General features: G+C 60.2%; 1 protein-coding gene across 4 annotated transcripts; it reads left to right on the forward strand.

The window, feature by feature from the left end:
- The first annotated feature begins 957 nt into the window (after positions 1 to 957).
- SH2B1 (SH2B adaptor protein 1) lies at positions 958 to 9,650 on the forward strand. 4 transcript variants are annotated; one of them, XM_040973146.1, is made up of 9 exons: positions 960 to 3,865; positions 4,114 to 4,215; positions 4,437 to 4,528; positions 4,646 to 4,821; positions 7,346 to 7,549; positions 7,677 to 7,888; positions 7,988 to 8,156; positions 8,623 to 8,722; positions 8,881 to 9,650. In XM_040973146.1, the coding sequence occupies exons 1-9, from the start codon at positions 2,921 to 2,923 to the stop codon at positions 8,897 to 8,899; spliced, it is 2,019 nt and encodes a 672-aa protein (XP_040829080.1). In that variant the 5' UTR covers positions 960 to 2,920; the 3' UTR covers positions 8,900 to 9,650. The 4 variants fall into 4 exon arrangements, with proteins under 4 accessions (XP_040829081.1, XP_040829078.1, XP_040829080.1 ...); XM_040973145.1 differs by having other exon boundaries at positions 7,988 to 8,209; positions 8,881 to 9,030; XM_040973147.1 differs by lacking the exon at positions 7,346 to 7,549 and having other exon boundaries at positions 958 to 3,865; positions 7,988 to 8,209; positions 8,881 to 9,030.
- Positions 9,651 to 12,763: the final 3,113 nt, after the last annotated feature.

The following is a 12,763-nucleotide window of genomic DNA, read 5'->3' on the forward strand; positions in this document are numbered from 1 at the left end:
AGCTCAGTTCCAGCCATTTCAGCCACTTGGGGAGTGAACCAGCAGATGAAGTTCTTTGTCTTTCCTTCGTTCTGTAAATCTGCCTTTTGAAAAAAAATAAACACAACTTTAAAAAATAATTTGCAGAGAAGGCAGAACTACAGATGGTGAGCCACTGGTTCTGGGTACCTTGTGGTCCCCAGCCTCGGGTAGGACCAGCGACAGTCCACCGACTGCCTAGTGTTCAGGCCACTAAGAAGGGCAGTCAGAAGACCTCTGTAATCAGGGTGGGTGTCGCTTCTACAACCCCCACAAACACACCCTAGGCGGACCTCCTTCATCTGTGCGCGCACACGCGTGGGAACACACATCATCCCCTTTGCCTCGGCTACGAGCATCCTCGAAGGCTTGCTCCCTTTCCTCAGAGAAAGCCAAGGTCGTAAGTTCAGGCTCCACCTCCTCACGGGGGCGCCCCTCAAGGTCACCTATTTCTTCTTCCCTTAGCCCGTATTCTGGGGGACGCCTCCTGCAACCCGCTTCAGGCCCGCAGAGTGCTCTGCGCTCTAGCTGTAGCGCATCCTTCAGAAAGCCTGTTCGTCTCAGCGGTCTCCGATCGGCCGCGGCTACTCTAGCCCTACGCAGCATCTCTGTGGTTTCTCGCCTTTGTCCCGAACCTACTGAAGACTCTCCCTGGCGGGACATCATCACCCTCCTCCTCCTCGCGTCGGCTTTTTCTGGTCCTTTTTTTTTTTTTTTTTTTTTTTAAGGTGCCCGCGGGAGAGGTCGTGGAAGCCCGGCGGGAGACCCACCCTCTTGGCTCTCGTACAGCCGCCGCAGAGTGGTCGGACGATGGCGGAAGTGAGTATGAACGTGCCCTTCCCTCTCCCTACTTTTCTCTATGGTTGTTTCCTTCGGCGACGGGAAGAAGGGGGTCCCTGCGCCTGCGCAGCGCCGCGCTGGGCGCTTGTCGCTGAGGTGGTGGTAGCAGGGGTGGGGGGTGTGCAGGGAGCGGGAGCTGCCGCCGCCGCCGGACTGCGGGGACCGAGATGCAGGTGGGACCGGAACCGGAACCCCCCCGTCCTTTTCAAGTGTCTCTTCTCCCCCTGCGCGACCCCGGCCACGGAGGCCGAGACAATCCGTGGGTGGTGGTGGGCGTGGGGGGCCCCGGGTCCAGGAGGACACCCTGGGCTCCGGAGAGTGCGGCTGACAGGGCTGGCTGGTGGAGGAGGCCGAGCCGCTGCACCCCGGAGCAGGGGGGAATGGGCCGGTTGGGGGATGTCCACGGAGTAGGATCGGGTCCGAGTGGATGGACCACCGAGGGCCGGAGGGGTCTGAGCCTGGAGCCGAGCCGGCAGCGTCCCCCAGCTGCCCTCCGGGAAAGAGCACAAGTGAGCCAGGAGGCAGGTGCATGGGAAAAATGTGTCAGAGTGCTCCCGCTTGGCAGAAGGCAAGCGGATTCGGCAGTTTTAGGAGCCGACGGGGCCGTGGTCCTGAAAGGGACTCCGGGTGGGCCTGTGTGAGCCGGGGTGACCTGTGGCTGGACAGCAAGGCTCTGCCGCGTCTGCACCTCTTGGCTGGGTGACTCCCCGCATCTCTCCCGGCTGCCTCTTGCTGGTTTGGAGTTAGCCCTGTGGTTTGGGGGGTGGAGGTGGTGGACATCTGAGTGTGCCAGACCTAGGCCCAGCCCGGAAGGAGGAGGTGAGATCGCCTGTTTCCAGACAGGGTTTGGGGAGCCTTTGGCTGGGATGCCCCCGCCCCAGGTCCCAAGGGGAGGAGCCAGGGGTTGGCCGTTCCACCCACGCGGCCAGCTTGTGAATTTAGGAGGGCTGATTTTTCTTTTAGCAAATTGGAACCCTAGTCTTGGCCTGCTCCCTCAATACAGTCCTGGTGGCGCTTATTTCCCTGGTTCTTGCAAGCTCTGGCTTGTTCCTGTCCCTTGAATTCTGTCATGGGTTCTAGGTGATAAAGGGTCGTCAGCTCTGTTTTGCAGCTTTGAAAGCTCAGGCTCGGAGGGCACGTGTGTCTGATGCGAGATCACACAGCTCTGAGGTCTGACTTGAGAACTTACGGCCTGGCCTTAACAGCCTGGCTCACCAGCCTTTACGGCACCCTGGCCAGTGAAAGCGGGATAAGAAGGGGGGAAAAAATCTTAGAATTAATCCTCTCCACTCACATCCCAGCTCCCTGGGATGTCTTTGTATATGTTGTGGCCAACAGATTTGCCCCCCCCCCCCACCTGACACAGCTTAAGGTGAAAAAAGTGGGCTGTTAGGGTGCTGTGCAGGTACTTGCTTGGATGCTCAGCTTTCAAGAAAGTTGTCTCCGGCCAGCATCCATCCATTCACTTCCTACAGCAGTTTCAGGCCTCCCATGAACTCCCCAAAGCTGGGGCGGGGTGGTGGTGACAGGGAGCCCAAACCACAACTGGTACGAAGTCTGGGGGACACAGACTGCAGGGGGACAGATGATAGACTTGGGGTTCTGCTGTTTGGTCTCCTCTGTTGAAGATTGGTAACACCCCAGCCCCCTGAGGAAAGGTAAGGTAAAACACTTGGGGAACAGGGCTCTGGATTGGTGTGTGGACAGCAGTGCTAGGTGTCAGCTCCGTCTTTGAGTAAGGAAGCATCTGGAAGAAGTTTCCCTTTATTTGCTTGTTTTTCTTTTTTGTTTTTTGAGGAAGGCGCTTGGTACTTTCTTCTTGCTGTAGGAGCGCAAGCCAGAGAAAAGTGATGGGAAGGCGATCAGAGAGGTTCAGGGCGAGACCTTGGGGCAATGGGTCCAGTGGGGAGCTGGGGGGATACCCACCCCATCCCCCCTCAGCCATGACTCCTCTCTCTTCCCCCCTACAGCTCCTGCCGCTCACCCCACATCTTCTGGCCGCCTCCCTCTTTGCTGCCCCTCCTCGCAGTCTTCCTCACCCCACCACTTCCTGGGGGCCATCATGAATGGTGCCCCTTCCCCGCAGGAGGATGGGGCCTCCCCACCCCCCCTGCCACCACCACCGCCTCCGAGCTGGAGGGAGTTCTGCGAGTCCCATGCCAGGGCCGCTGCCCTGGATTTTGCCCGCCGTTTCCGCCTCTACCTGGCCTCGCACCCGCAGTATGCAGGGCCTGGGGCCGAGGCCGCCTTCTCCCGCCGATTTGCCGAGCTCTTTCTGCAGCACTTTGAGGCCGAAGTGGCCCGGGCCTCCGGCTCCCTTTCCCCGCCGGCCCTGGCTCCCCTGAGCCCAGGCATGGAGATCTCAGTGCCACCGCTGTCGCATGACCCCCTTGAGAGCTGCAGGGTGGGCGGGCCCCTGGCCGCGCGGGGCCCTTCTCGATCAACCGAGGACCTGGCCGGCCCCCTCCCTTCCTCAGTCTCTTCCTCCTCGACGACCTCGAAGCCGAAGCTAAAGAAACGCTTCTCCCTGCGCTCAGTGGGCCGCTCGGTCCGGGGCTCCGTGCGTGGCATCCTGCAGTGGCGGGGGACTGTGGACCCGCCCTCTTCCTCTGGGCCCCTGGAGACAACATCAGGCCCCCCAGTCCTAGGTGGAAACACCAACTCCAACTCCTCTGGCGGAGCTGGGACCCTTGGCCGGGGACCATCGGCCAGTGACGGGCCATCTCCCGGGGAAAGGTGGACTCACCGGTTTGAAAGGCTGCGACTGAGTCGGGGTGGGGGGCCCCTGAAGGACAGTGCAGGGCTGGTGCAGAGGGAAGAGCTGCTGAGTTTCATGGGGGCCGAAGAGGCGGCCCCTGACCCTGCTGGAGTGGGCCGGGGCGGGGGGCCAGCAGGGCCTGGGGTTGGGGGAGGCGGGCAGCCTCAATGGCAGAAGTGTCGCTTACTGCTCCGAAGTGAAGGAGAAGGAGGAGGAGGAAGTCGCCTGGAGTTCTTTGTGCCACCCAAGGTAAGGCCCTGAGGATGGGCAGTCCCGGACGGAGAGTGGGGCACACGCGTGTGGGGTGGTGGGTGTGCATGGGGGAGGGGCGGATGCACAGGGAGCTCCTGGGCTCTCCCAGCTGGCTGCTGTGGGCAGGACTGGGATGGCAGTGTCGCTGTCCTTTGTCTGACTGCCCCCAGGGACACAGAAGGCGGGTGGCAGTTGTCTCACCACACCCCAAAACCAACCTCATCCTCTCCACTCCCCCATCCTAGGCATCTCGGCCCCGGCTCAGCATTCCCTGCTCTGCCATCACAGATGTGCGGACCACCACTGCCCTGGAGATGCCCGACCGGGAGAACACGTTTGTGGTTAAGGTAGGAGGAGGCTCCCCCACCAGGAGGTGGGTACAAGCAGGTCACACGCCCTAAGACTCTGTCACTGGGGCTGCGGCTTCTCCCGGGACCGTGGGAGGGGACAGAGAGGGAGGTGTTCTTGTGTTCATCAGCGGTGGCTTGAGGCCTCAGAATCTGTAACTGGCCCTGAGGGCCTCTTCTGTGAGCCTGCCGCTGGCTGGGACCATCCTGTGTGCCCGCAGGTGGAAGGCCCCTCGGAGTACATCCTAGAGACAGCCGACGCTCTCCATGTGAAGGCCTGGGTGTCGGACATCCAAGAGTGCCTGAGCCCAGGGTGAGGAGCTCGGCCAAGCCAGCCACCACCCAGATCCTGTCTCCCCCAGGGGTGGGGGTGAGGCATGGAGTGGCCCCCCACACCTCTTATCTTCATCTGCCGCCTTCGTCTCTGCAGCCCCTGCCCCACTACTAGTCCCCGCCCCATGACCCTCCCCCTGGTGCCGGGGACCTCATTCCTCTCCCGTGAGAATGCAGACAACCTGGAACCGCCTTGCCTGAATCACTCCGAGAGCCTGCCCAGCCAGGATCTACTGCTGGGACCCAGTGAGAGCAACGACCGCCTGTCGCAGGGTAAGGCCCGTGCTTTGGAGGGCTGGCCACCTCCAGCCCTCGCTCTGCCCACCCAGGCCTTCCCGTGCACCCCTCCCCTCGCCCACCCCACTGAAATCCTGCCCTCTGTACTGAACAGGCCAAGCATTCTGAGTGCCACCATGGCTGTGTTTTGTTTAAATACTTTATTTGTTTATTATTTGAAAGGCAGAGTGGCACACAGAGAGAGGGAGAGATAGAATGATCTTCCTTGCGCTGGTTCACTTCCCAAATGACTGCAGCAGCTAGAGCTGGGCCAGGCAAAGCCAAGGGTAGGAACTCCAGGGGTCTCCCGCACAGGGGCAGGGGCTCCCCAGTCCTCGAGCTCTCTTCTGCTTTTCTGGGCACATCAGCAGGGAGCTGGTTGGCAAAGTAGCCAGGACTGGAACTGGCATTCTGGTAAGGATGCTGGGGCATCCCAGGGGCAGCTTAACTCACTAACAGGGCAGATGGCTATTCAGAACCATCACTGCCGCCACCCCAGCCAGGCCCCGAGCACATTGTCCAGCCTTCTGGAATAGACATGTCACTTAAGACAAACGTTCCTTTTGTTATTATTTGATTGAAAAGAAAAAGAGATGGAAAGACAGGCTCTTCTTCCCCTCCTGAATGCCCGCAGTGGCTAGGACTAACCCAGGCTGAAGCCAGAGTCTGGAACCCAGCCCAGGTCCCTCATAGGAGTGCCAGGGACTCCTGCACTGGGCAGCAGTGAGGAGCAGAGCTGGATTGGAAGCCAAGCTCTCCGAGATGGGGTGTGGGTGCCCCCAGCAGCAACCTCCCTGCCTGCCCGTCTGCCCACCCTCTGCCTTTGTCACTTTTTCTCTGTAAGCGTCCTAAAGGCCAGCACCTTAGTCCTGCTCTCTTAAATGTCTGCATCCCACATGTGTGTATCAATGACTGCGCTTTGCAGCCTGACCAAGCATGCGCACAGGCACACACGCCTCAACTTACCCACTCCCCTTCACACACACATATAAATATAACTCACCTGCTCCCCTTCACACACACACACACAGGCCCTGATTCATCTGCTCCCCACCGCCGTACACACACAGGCCCCTACTCAGCCCCCCCACACACACACACACGTACAGAAGCCTCAGCTCCTGACCTTGTGTTCTGCGCTGCAGCCTCACCATGCTTAGAACTCGGGCCATACTCAGCACACAGCTTAGGCCTGGGAAAATGAAAGAAAGCTTAGGGCTAGAACGAAGCCCCTTAGTCCTCAGGCTCCAGGAAGGACCCCCCTCTTCTGAGGACCCCCCTCCCCCTGAGAGTCCCTGCCAGCCTGGCACCTGAGCCACCATCTGGCTTGGTATGTGTGTCCGGTACTCAGGTGGTGGAGCTCAGGCCTGCTACCCAGCACATGCTTAGGAGGACTGGGGGTGGGGGATCGGGTGCTCGGGTCTAGCTAGGCTGATCACTGTGAATAAAAAAATAGCCATTGAATGGATAGTCTGGGCTGAGCCTCCTTGGGGCAGCACAGCAGAAAGTGCCTTAGAGCGAGGAGGAGAACGGGGCAAGACAGGGCAGGTGCGGGGCTGCGCAAAGGAGGCAAGAGCCAAGGACGCAGCCCCACAGAGGCCAGACAGGATGATGGGCTGTGGAATGGTTACTGGCCAAGGTGAAGTACATTTAACTCAGGGGTAATTGACAGCAGAAATGCCTTTCTCTCTCTTTTTTTAATTGGAAAGTCAGATATACAGAGAGGAGGAGAGACAGAGAGGAAGATCTTCTGTTGGTTGCAATGGCCAGAGCTGTTCCAATCAGGATCCTGGAGCCTCTTCCGGGTCTCCCAGGCAGGTGCAGGGTCCCTAAGGCTTTGGGTCATCCTCGTCCTTGACTGCTTTCCCAGGCCACAGGCAGGGAGCTGAATGGGAAGTGGAGCAGCCGGGATTAGAACCGGCGCCCATCCTGGATCCCAACACGTACAAGGTGAGGACTTTAGCTGCTAGACTACTGCTCCGGGCCCAGAAGCATCTCTTTTTTTAAAAGATTTTGTTTGTTCATTTATTTGAGGGTGAGCTTCCAACTGTTGGTTCACTCCCCATCAGGGGAGTAGGCTGAACCAAGCCAAAGCCAGGAGCTTCTTCCAGCTCTCCCAAACAGGTGGCAGGGGCCCAAGGGCTTAGGCCGTCTTCTGCTACTGTTTTCCTGGCCCTTAGCAGTGTGTTGGATTGGAAATTAGAGTGGCTAGGACATGAATTTTGCCAATCTGGGATGCCAGTAGTGGCTTTCCATGCTATACCTCAGTGCTGGCCCCTGCAGGAGCATCTGTGACGCCTCTTAGAGTTGGGGCTTTCTCTGTAGTCCCTGTTCATGTCAGAATATCTGAGGGGATGTACCCCACTTTTCCCCACCCTAGCACTGTCAGCTGTCAAAACACAAGCCCCTTTCGGTGCTGGGCACCTGCACCTTGGAACCTGGGGCTGTCCCCTCAGAGGTGCACCATTCTGAAGACTGGGGGCTTGTTGAGCACTTACCGTCCCTTTCTGTTTCTTTACAGGGGCCTACGGGGGCCTCTCAGACCGCCCCTCGGCATCCATCTCCCCTAGTTCTGCCTCCATCGCTGCCTCCCACTTTGACTCGATGGAACTGCTCCCCCCGGAGCTGCCTCCCCGCATGCCCATTGAGGAGGGACCCCCGGTGGGGACAGCTCATCCCCTTGCAGCCCCATATCCTTCCCTGGATACTCCGGAAACGGCCAAAGGTACCAGAGGAGCAAGTGTATCTGTCTTGTACACCGCCCCCCAGGCCTTGGGGATCTGCCTTGGGAGGGGGGGGAGTCCTCCCCTCAGGCTGACACCCTGTTTTTCCTCCCTCGCTGCTTCCTGCAGGGTCATTCCTGTTCCAGGGAGAGGCAGAGGGGAGTGAGGGGGACCAGCCCCTCTCAGGATACCCGTGGTTCCATGGGATGCTCTCTCGACTCAAGGCCGCTCAGTTAGTACTAGAAGGAGGCGCCAGCTCACACGGTGTCTTCTTGGTGCGGCAGAGTGAGACAAGGCGGGGCGAATACGTCCTCACTTTCAACTTCCAGGGCAAGGCCAAGGTGAGTGGACTGTGTGTGAGGCTGGTGGGACTCGGTTGTGGGGGAGCTTGGCGCCTGCAGGGGCTAATGTCCCTGTTCACCCGCTCATCGTGCCCTCAGCACCTGCGCTTGTCGCTGAACGAGGAGGGCCAGTGCCGCGTCCAGCACCTGTGGTTCCAGTCCATTTTCGATATGCTTGAGCATTTCCGGGCACACGCCATCCCGCTGGAGTCTGGCAACTCCAGTGACGTGGTCCTGGTCAGCTATGTGCCCTCCCAGCGACAGCAGGGTGAGCAGAGCAGGTCTGCAGGGGAGGAGGTGCCCGTGCACCCGAGAAGTGAGGTGTGTGTACCAGAGAGGTGGGGTGGGGGGCTGTGAGGAGGAGGCGCTCTGAGGGGAGAGCAGGGCAGGACGGGGTGGGGGACCCCCGGTGCCAGACCGGAAGGCAGGCGACAGGCAGGGGGGCTGTGTGCGGGGCCGGAAGGCAGCTGAGTTGGGCTGGCGCATCCCCATTCCATCGGCCTCCTGTGTTCATCATGTGTCTGTCTCCCAGAGCCGTCCTCCCCAGCCTTGGCTTTGCCCTTCGTCATGCCCTTGCCTCGGGCCTGCCCTCTGTGGGGGTGCTTGGTCTGAACCCCACCCCCTCCTCCCTTGATGTCTGATGTCCCTGTCTGATCTCTCCCTTTCCCCCACCCAATGTCCCATCTGTCCCCACGTTGCCCCTTCCCCCTCCTCGCCCCCACCCCCATCCCCAGGCCGGGAGCAGGCTGGGAGCCATGCAGGGGTGTGCGAGGGAGACCGATGCTACCCCGATGCCTCCTCCACCCTCATGCCCTTCGGAGCGAGTGACTGTGTGTAAGTGTGGTCCTCTTCTCACCGCTGCCCATGATCCATCTCCGCACAGGTTGGGGGGTTGCTCAGGAGCTGGGCAGGGGGTGAGGAGCGCCGGGCAGGCCACGGCCCGAGCTCGCCTCCCTCCACAATCTTTTTGTCTTCTCACCCTTCCTATCCAGAACCGAACACCTCCCATGACCCACCCCAACCCCCCGAACCCCCTTCATGGACAGATCCCCTATATCCTGGGGCAGAAGAGGCGGCGGGGGCGCCAGAAGTGGCGACAGCCACAGCCACAGCAGCCAAAGAGAGGCAAGAGAAAGAGAAAGCGGGCAGTGGAGGGGTCCCGGAAGAGCTGGTCCCCGTGGTTGAGCTGGTCCCCCTGGTTGAATTGGAAGAGGCCATAGCACCGGGCTCTGAGGCCGCTGGATCAGGTGGGGACCCAGAGACGGTCCCGATGGTACAGCTCCAGCAGCTGCCACTAGGGGGCGACGGAGAAGAAGGGGGCCATCCCAGAGCCATTAATAACCAGTACTCCTTCGTGTGACACCTACCCTACCCCTCCTGCGCTCCCCTACACCCCAGCCCTTGGGTCCTGCAACTGGGCTGGCAGGGTGCTGGAGGAAATGTCGGAGCCCCCTCCCCACATGCTTCATGACCCTTGTTGGCCAAAGGTGTCCATTGGTACGAGCAGAGATCCTGAGCGCTGTCACCTCCTCGCTCATACACTACAGGTGCCCCTTCCCCTGAGCAGGGGACTGGGGCTCCATTACCTCCCTGAGGGGCTCTTATGGTTAGCCCCACCCCTGGGGGCCATTTCCCCCTTTAACAACCCCCCCAGCCCATGGCAGGGTGAGGGGGGGAAGGGCTGTCAGTTACATTAAGGTTGTTGTTGTTGTTTTAAACAAAATGGAGAAGCATAAATAAATAAAAGGGTTTATCTCAGTTCCATCATGATGACTATGGCCAGTGTTTACTGCAAGGCCTGGGACAGACAGGTTGGCCTCCCGTGCGGGGAGGCCAGAGAGCTGGCTCACATTAACCTCCTGTCACTGTCCAGCAGTGTGCCTTGTGTTTGGGGGCCATTCCACCTCTGTAGGCTGTCAGGAATGTGGACACACCTTCTTGGGGTCTCCAGCAAGTCCCGTGAATGGGACAGCACAGGACGGGCCTAATGATCTCCAAAGGACCTTCCTGCTCCAAGAGAGAGAGGTGGGAGTATGGGAACAGGCATCCAGGCCCGGTGGCTGTTGGGAGAGGTGCCATGGGCAGCCCTGGAATCTAGCTGCAGGGACATCCAGGGTCAGGCCCACATACCCCTCTGGGGCGGACCCTGCCATCTGCTCCCTGGGCGAGCCGCTCCATGCGGGTTGGGCCTGGAGACGGCAGTCCACTCAAGCTTCACATCAGCCAGTACCGGAAGTTGGGTCCCATTGCCTAGGACCCCTCCCACCCCAGCATTCAACCTGGCCCATGGCCATCTGAGTTTACAACCTTGTCCTCCCCCTGTACCCCGTCAAAGCCAGCCTCTGCTCTGATTTGATTCTCTGGGCTGAGGCCGAGCATTCCTCCAACGACACCCCTAGTTTCCCCAGTTGTGGGGCTGGGAGAGGCCAGGGTCTGGGAAGTGGAAGAGCCCTCCACTCGCCGCCTAAGGCAGAGTGGAGCCCATACCTTTGGGCCCCCATCCTCGGCTCCCACCTCCAGCAGGCCCTCCCCATACTCTTGACCTTGCTATTCTGGGCCCTGCGTCCTGTTGGGAGATGGACAGGAGACAGCTGGGCACACAGGCCACCCAGGCCCAAGGCTAGCCGGGGAAGCCTGCTGCCTGCTCTCGCTGCTTTGTCTCATCCCTGGGGCTTCCTGAAACCTTGGCTTCTGTAGACTAGGGCTAGAAGTAGCCTTGCAAGGGAGGCCAGGGGCCTGCTAGGGACACCTGGGTGCTGTGTCACAGCCATGGCGAGCAAGGGCTGTGACGCCCTGGTAAGCAGGGCCTGATCCTCTCCTAATCTCACAGCAACTGGTGCTTAGAGACAGCTCCCCCCTTCCCCAGACTGCCAATCTTCTGGACTTGCCTTCTCTAGAGGGCCCAGGGGGGGGCCACAAGACCCCCCCCCAAGTGCACACACACACACTCACTCCCCAGACAAGTACCCTCTGACAGCAGCTTGCCCTGAGCCACCTTTGCAGGTGCTTAAGCTTGCTGCAGAACCTCGCCTCCCTCCCTTGACCTCAGCACCCAAGGAGGAAGGAACTCCTGCCACCCCTTCCGGGCCTGAGGACTCCCAAAGGGGAGAGTCTGGTCTCCCTTCATCCCAGTCCCCACCACCCACAGCCTCCCCAATGGCCCTTGGCTGGTGGCTTCCCCGCCTGGGAAGGTGAAGGAGGCAGGAAGGAATCACCTTAAAGGGCCTGCTTGGCAAGAGCCTGCTGCTGAAGCTACCTCCTTGCCCTCCATCTCCTGCGCTCAGCTCCCTTGAAGCCACCGCCCCATCTCCTGCTGCCTTCCCCCCTCTCCATGTTTGGGCATTCCTGCTGCCAGAGACAGTAGCCCCTGTCACTCCTCCAGGTGCCCGAAGGCAGAAGCCAGCAAGCCAGTCTGGAGACTGCCAGCTGTTGAGCTGAGCTCTGGACTGAGAAGTGCCTGGGCGGGTGCCGGGTCAGGTGGAGGGACCCCCTACCCCCCAAGACTCCTAGCCTCAGAAGTCTGAACCAACCCCCCAGTACATCCCTCCACCCCTCTTCCAAACGCCCCTCCAGGTCACCACGGGACTCTGCCTGCTTCAGGGTCAGGGCTTGTGGGAGCTGTGAAAAAGGGGAGGAGAACAGCGCCTGTCCCCAGCTCACCCGGGGGCCGTCCCTCCCCCAAGCGCAGGCTGAAGGAGGGCTCTGGGAGACCAGAGCCATAGGTTCCCTCCACCCCGCGGGCCATCACCCCTGCCTGACAGCAGGGCTTCCCTTGCCTCATCCCTCTCTCCTCTACGCTTCTCTGCAACCCCAGGAGCTCTGTCCGTTCAGTCATCGTCCCATCAGTGCTCACGTTTTAGGAAAACAGGCCCACCCTTGGTGTTTCCACAGAACCTGTTCTGCGCCTGCCTGCTGCTCTCAGCCACAGGACCCTTCATTCCAAGAGCAGCTGCCCCCCACTCCCCGACCCTGGTGTGGTAAACCAAAAGACACCCCCATCTTGGAGCAGGGTGGGGAGGGCTGGCTCCAAGCAGCTGCTTTGTGGAGGAAGCTGACACCAAGGCCAGCCGCTCTGCTCCACAACAACTTGTGGCACCCAACGCCTGGGTCCCCGCCCCTCTGGCCTTCACCAGCCAGCTCCCCGAGGTCCCTTTTTCCTCATTGCTGCTCAGACTTCCCCCTGACCCCAGCAGCACCATCCGTTAACTCACCCCTGCCCACTTCTGTCCTAATTTCCCCCAAAAAACCATGTCCCTTTTCCCCACTGCCAAATCTCAAACCTTGGCTTTCTCCAATCCTCAAGCCCCTTCTGGCTGCTGCTGCTGGGGACAGACAGGCCCAGCTCCTGAGCACACACTGGGGCTCAGAGACATGTCCCCACCTCAGTGGACAACTGGGGACCTACCCTAGGGTCAGAGCACACACAGGGTGCAAGGAGGTGACCCTCGCCCCCACTGTGGGAGTGATCCCGCCTCCTTTGCCATCAGCACATTCTGTAGCCTCTTGGGTTACTCGGCTGCCTAGGTGTCCCATTTTTCTGGAGCGGGGGAGGGAATTCCCTGTCATGGATGGGGGGGCCCTAAAGGCTGTGTTCCCAGAGGCTGAGCCGGGTGCTAGGGAAGGGGGGGTGGTTTAAGGGGAGAGACAGACAGTCCTGGCATGGCTCACCAGGCCCTGGACACTAAATCCCTTGTTGATGGCTGTGGCAGCCCCTCCCTAGGCTAAAGTTACCATCTTCTGCCCCGTCCCCTTGACCCCGTCCCCCTCTCTGCTTCCCCTCAGCCCTCTAAGCCACTTCCTCTGTGCCCTCCCCCAAAGAAGCTGTCCCCTGTAGGCTTGGAGGAGTATCTGAGCTATTCTTCCTACCAAGCAGAC

The sequence above is a fragment of the Ochotona curzoniae genome, unplaced genomic scaffold, assembly GCF_017591425.1.
Source record: "Ochotona curzoniae isolate NIBS_2020 unplaced genomic scaffold, NIBS_Ocur_1.0 contig_2321, whole genome shotgun sequence".
In the NCBI taxonomy this organism is placed as follows: Eukaryota; Metazoa; Chordata; class Mammalia; order Lagomorpha; family Ochotonidae; genus Ochotona; species Ochotona curzoniae.

Excerpts from the sequence above, each read along its gene's own strand:
- SH2B1 (XM_040973144.1), top strand. The coding sequence starts at position 2,921 with ATGAATGGTGCCCCTTCCCCGCAGGAGGATGGGGCCTCCCCACCCCCC. Across the intron at positions 4,529-4,645 it reads CAAGAGTGCCTGAGCCCAGG|CCCCTGCCCCACTACTAGTC; the intron begins GTGAGGAGCTCG and ends TCGTCTCTGCAG. Across the intron at positions 8,210-8,880 it reads CCGTGCACCCGAGAAGTGAG|AACCGAACACCTCCCATGAC; the intron begins GTGTGTGTACCA and ends CTTCCTATCCAG.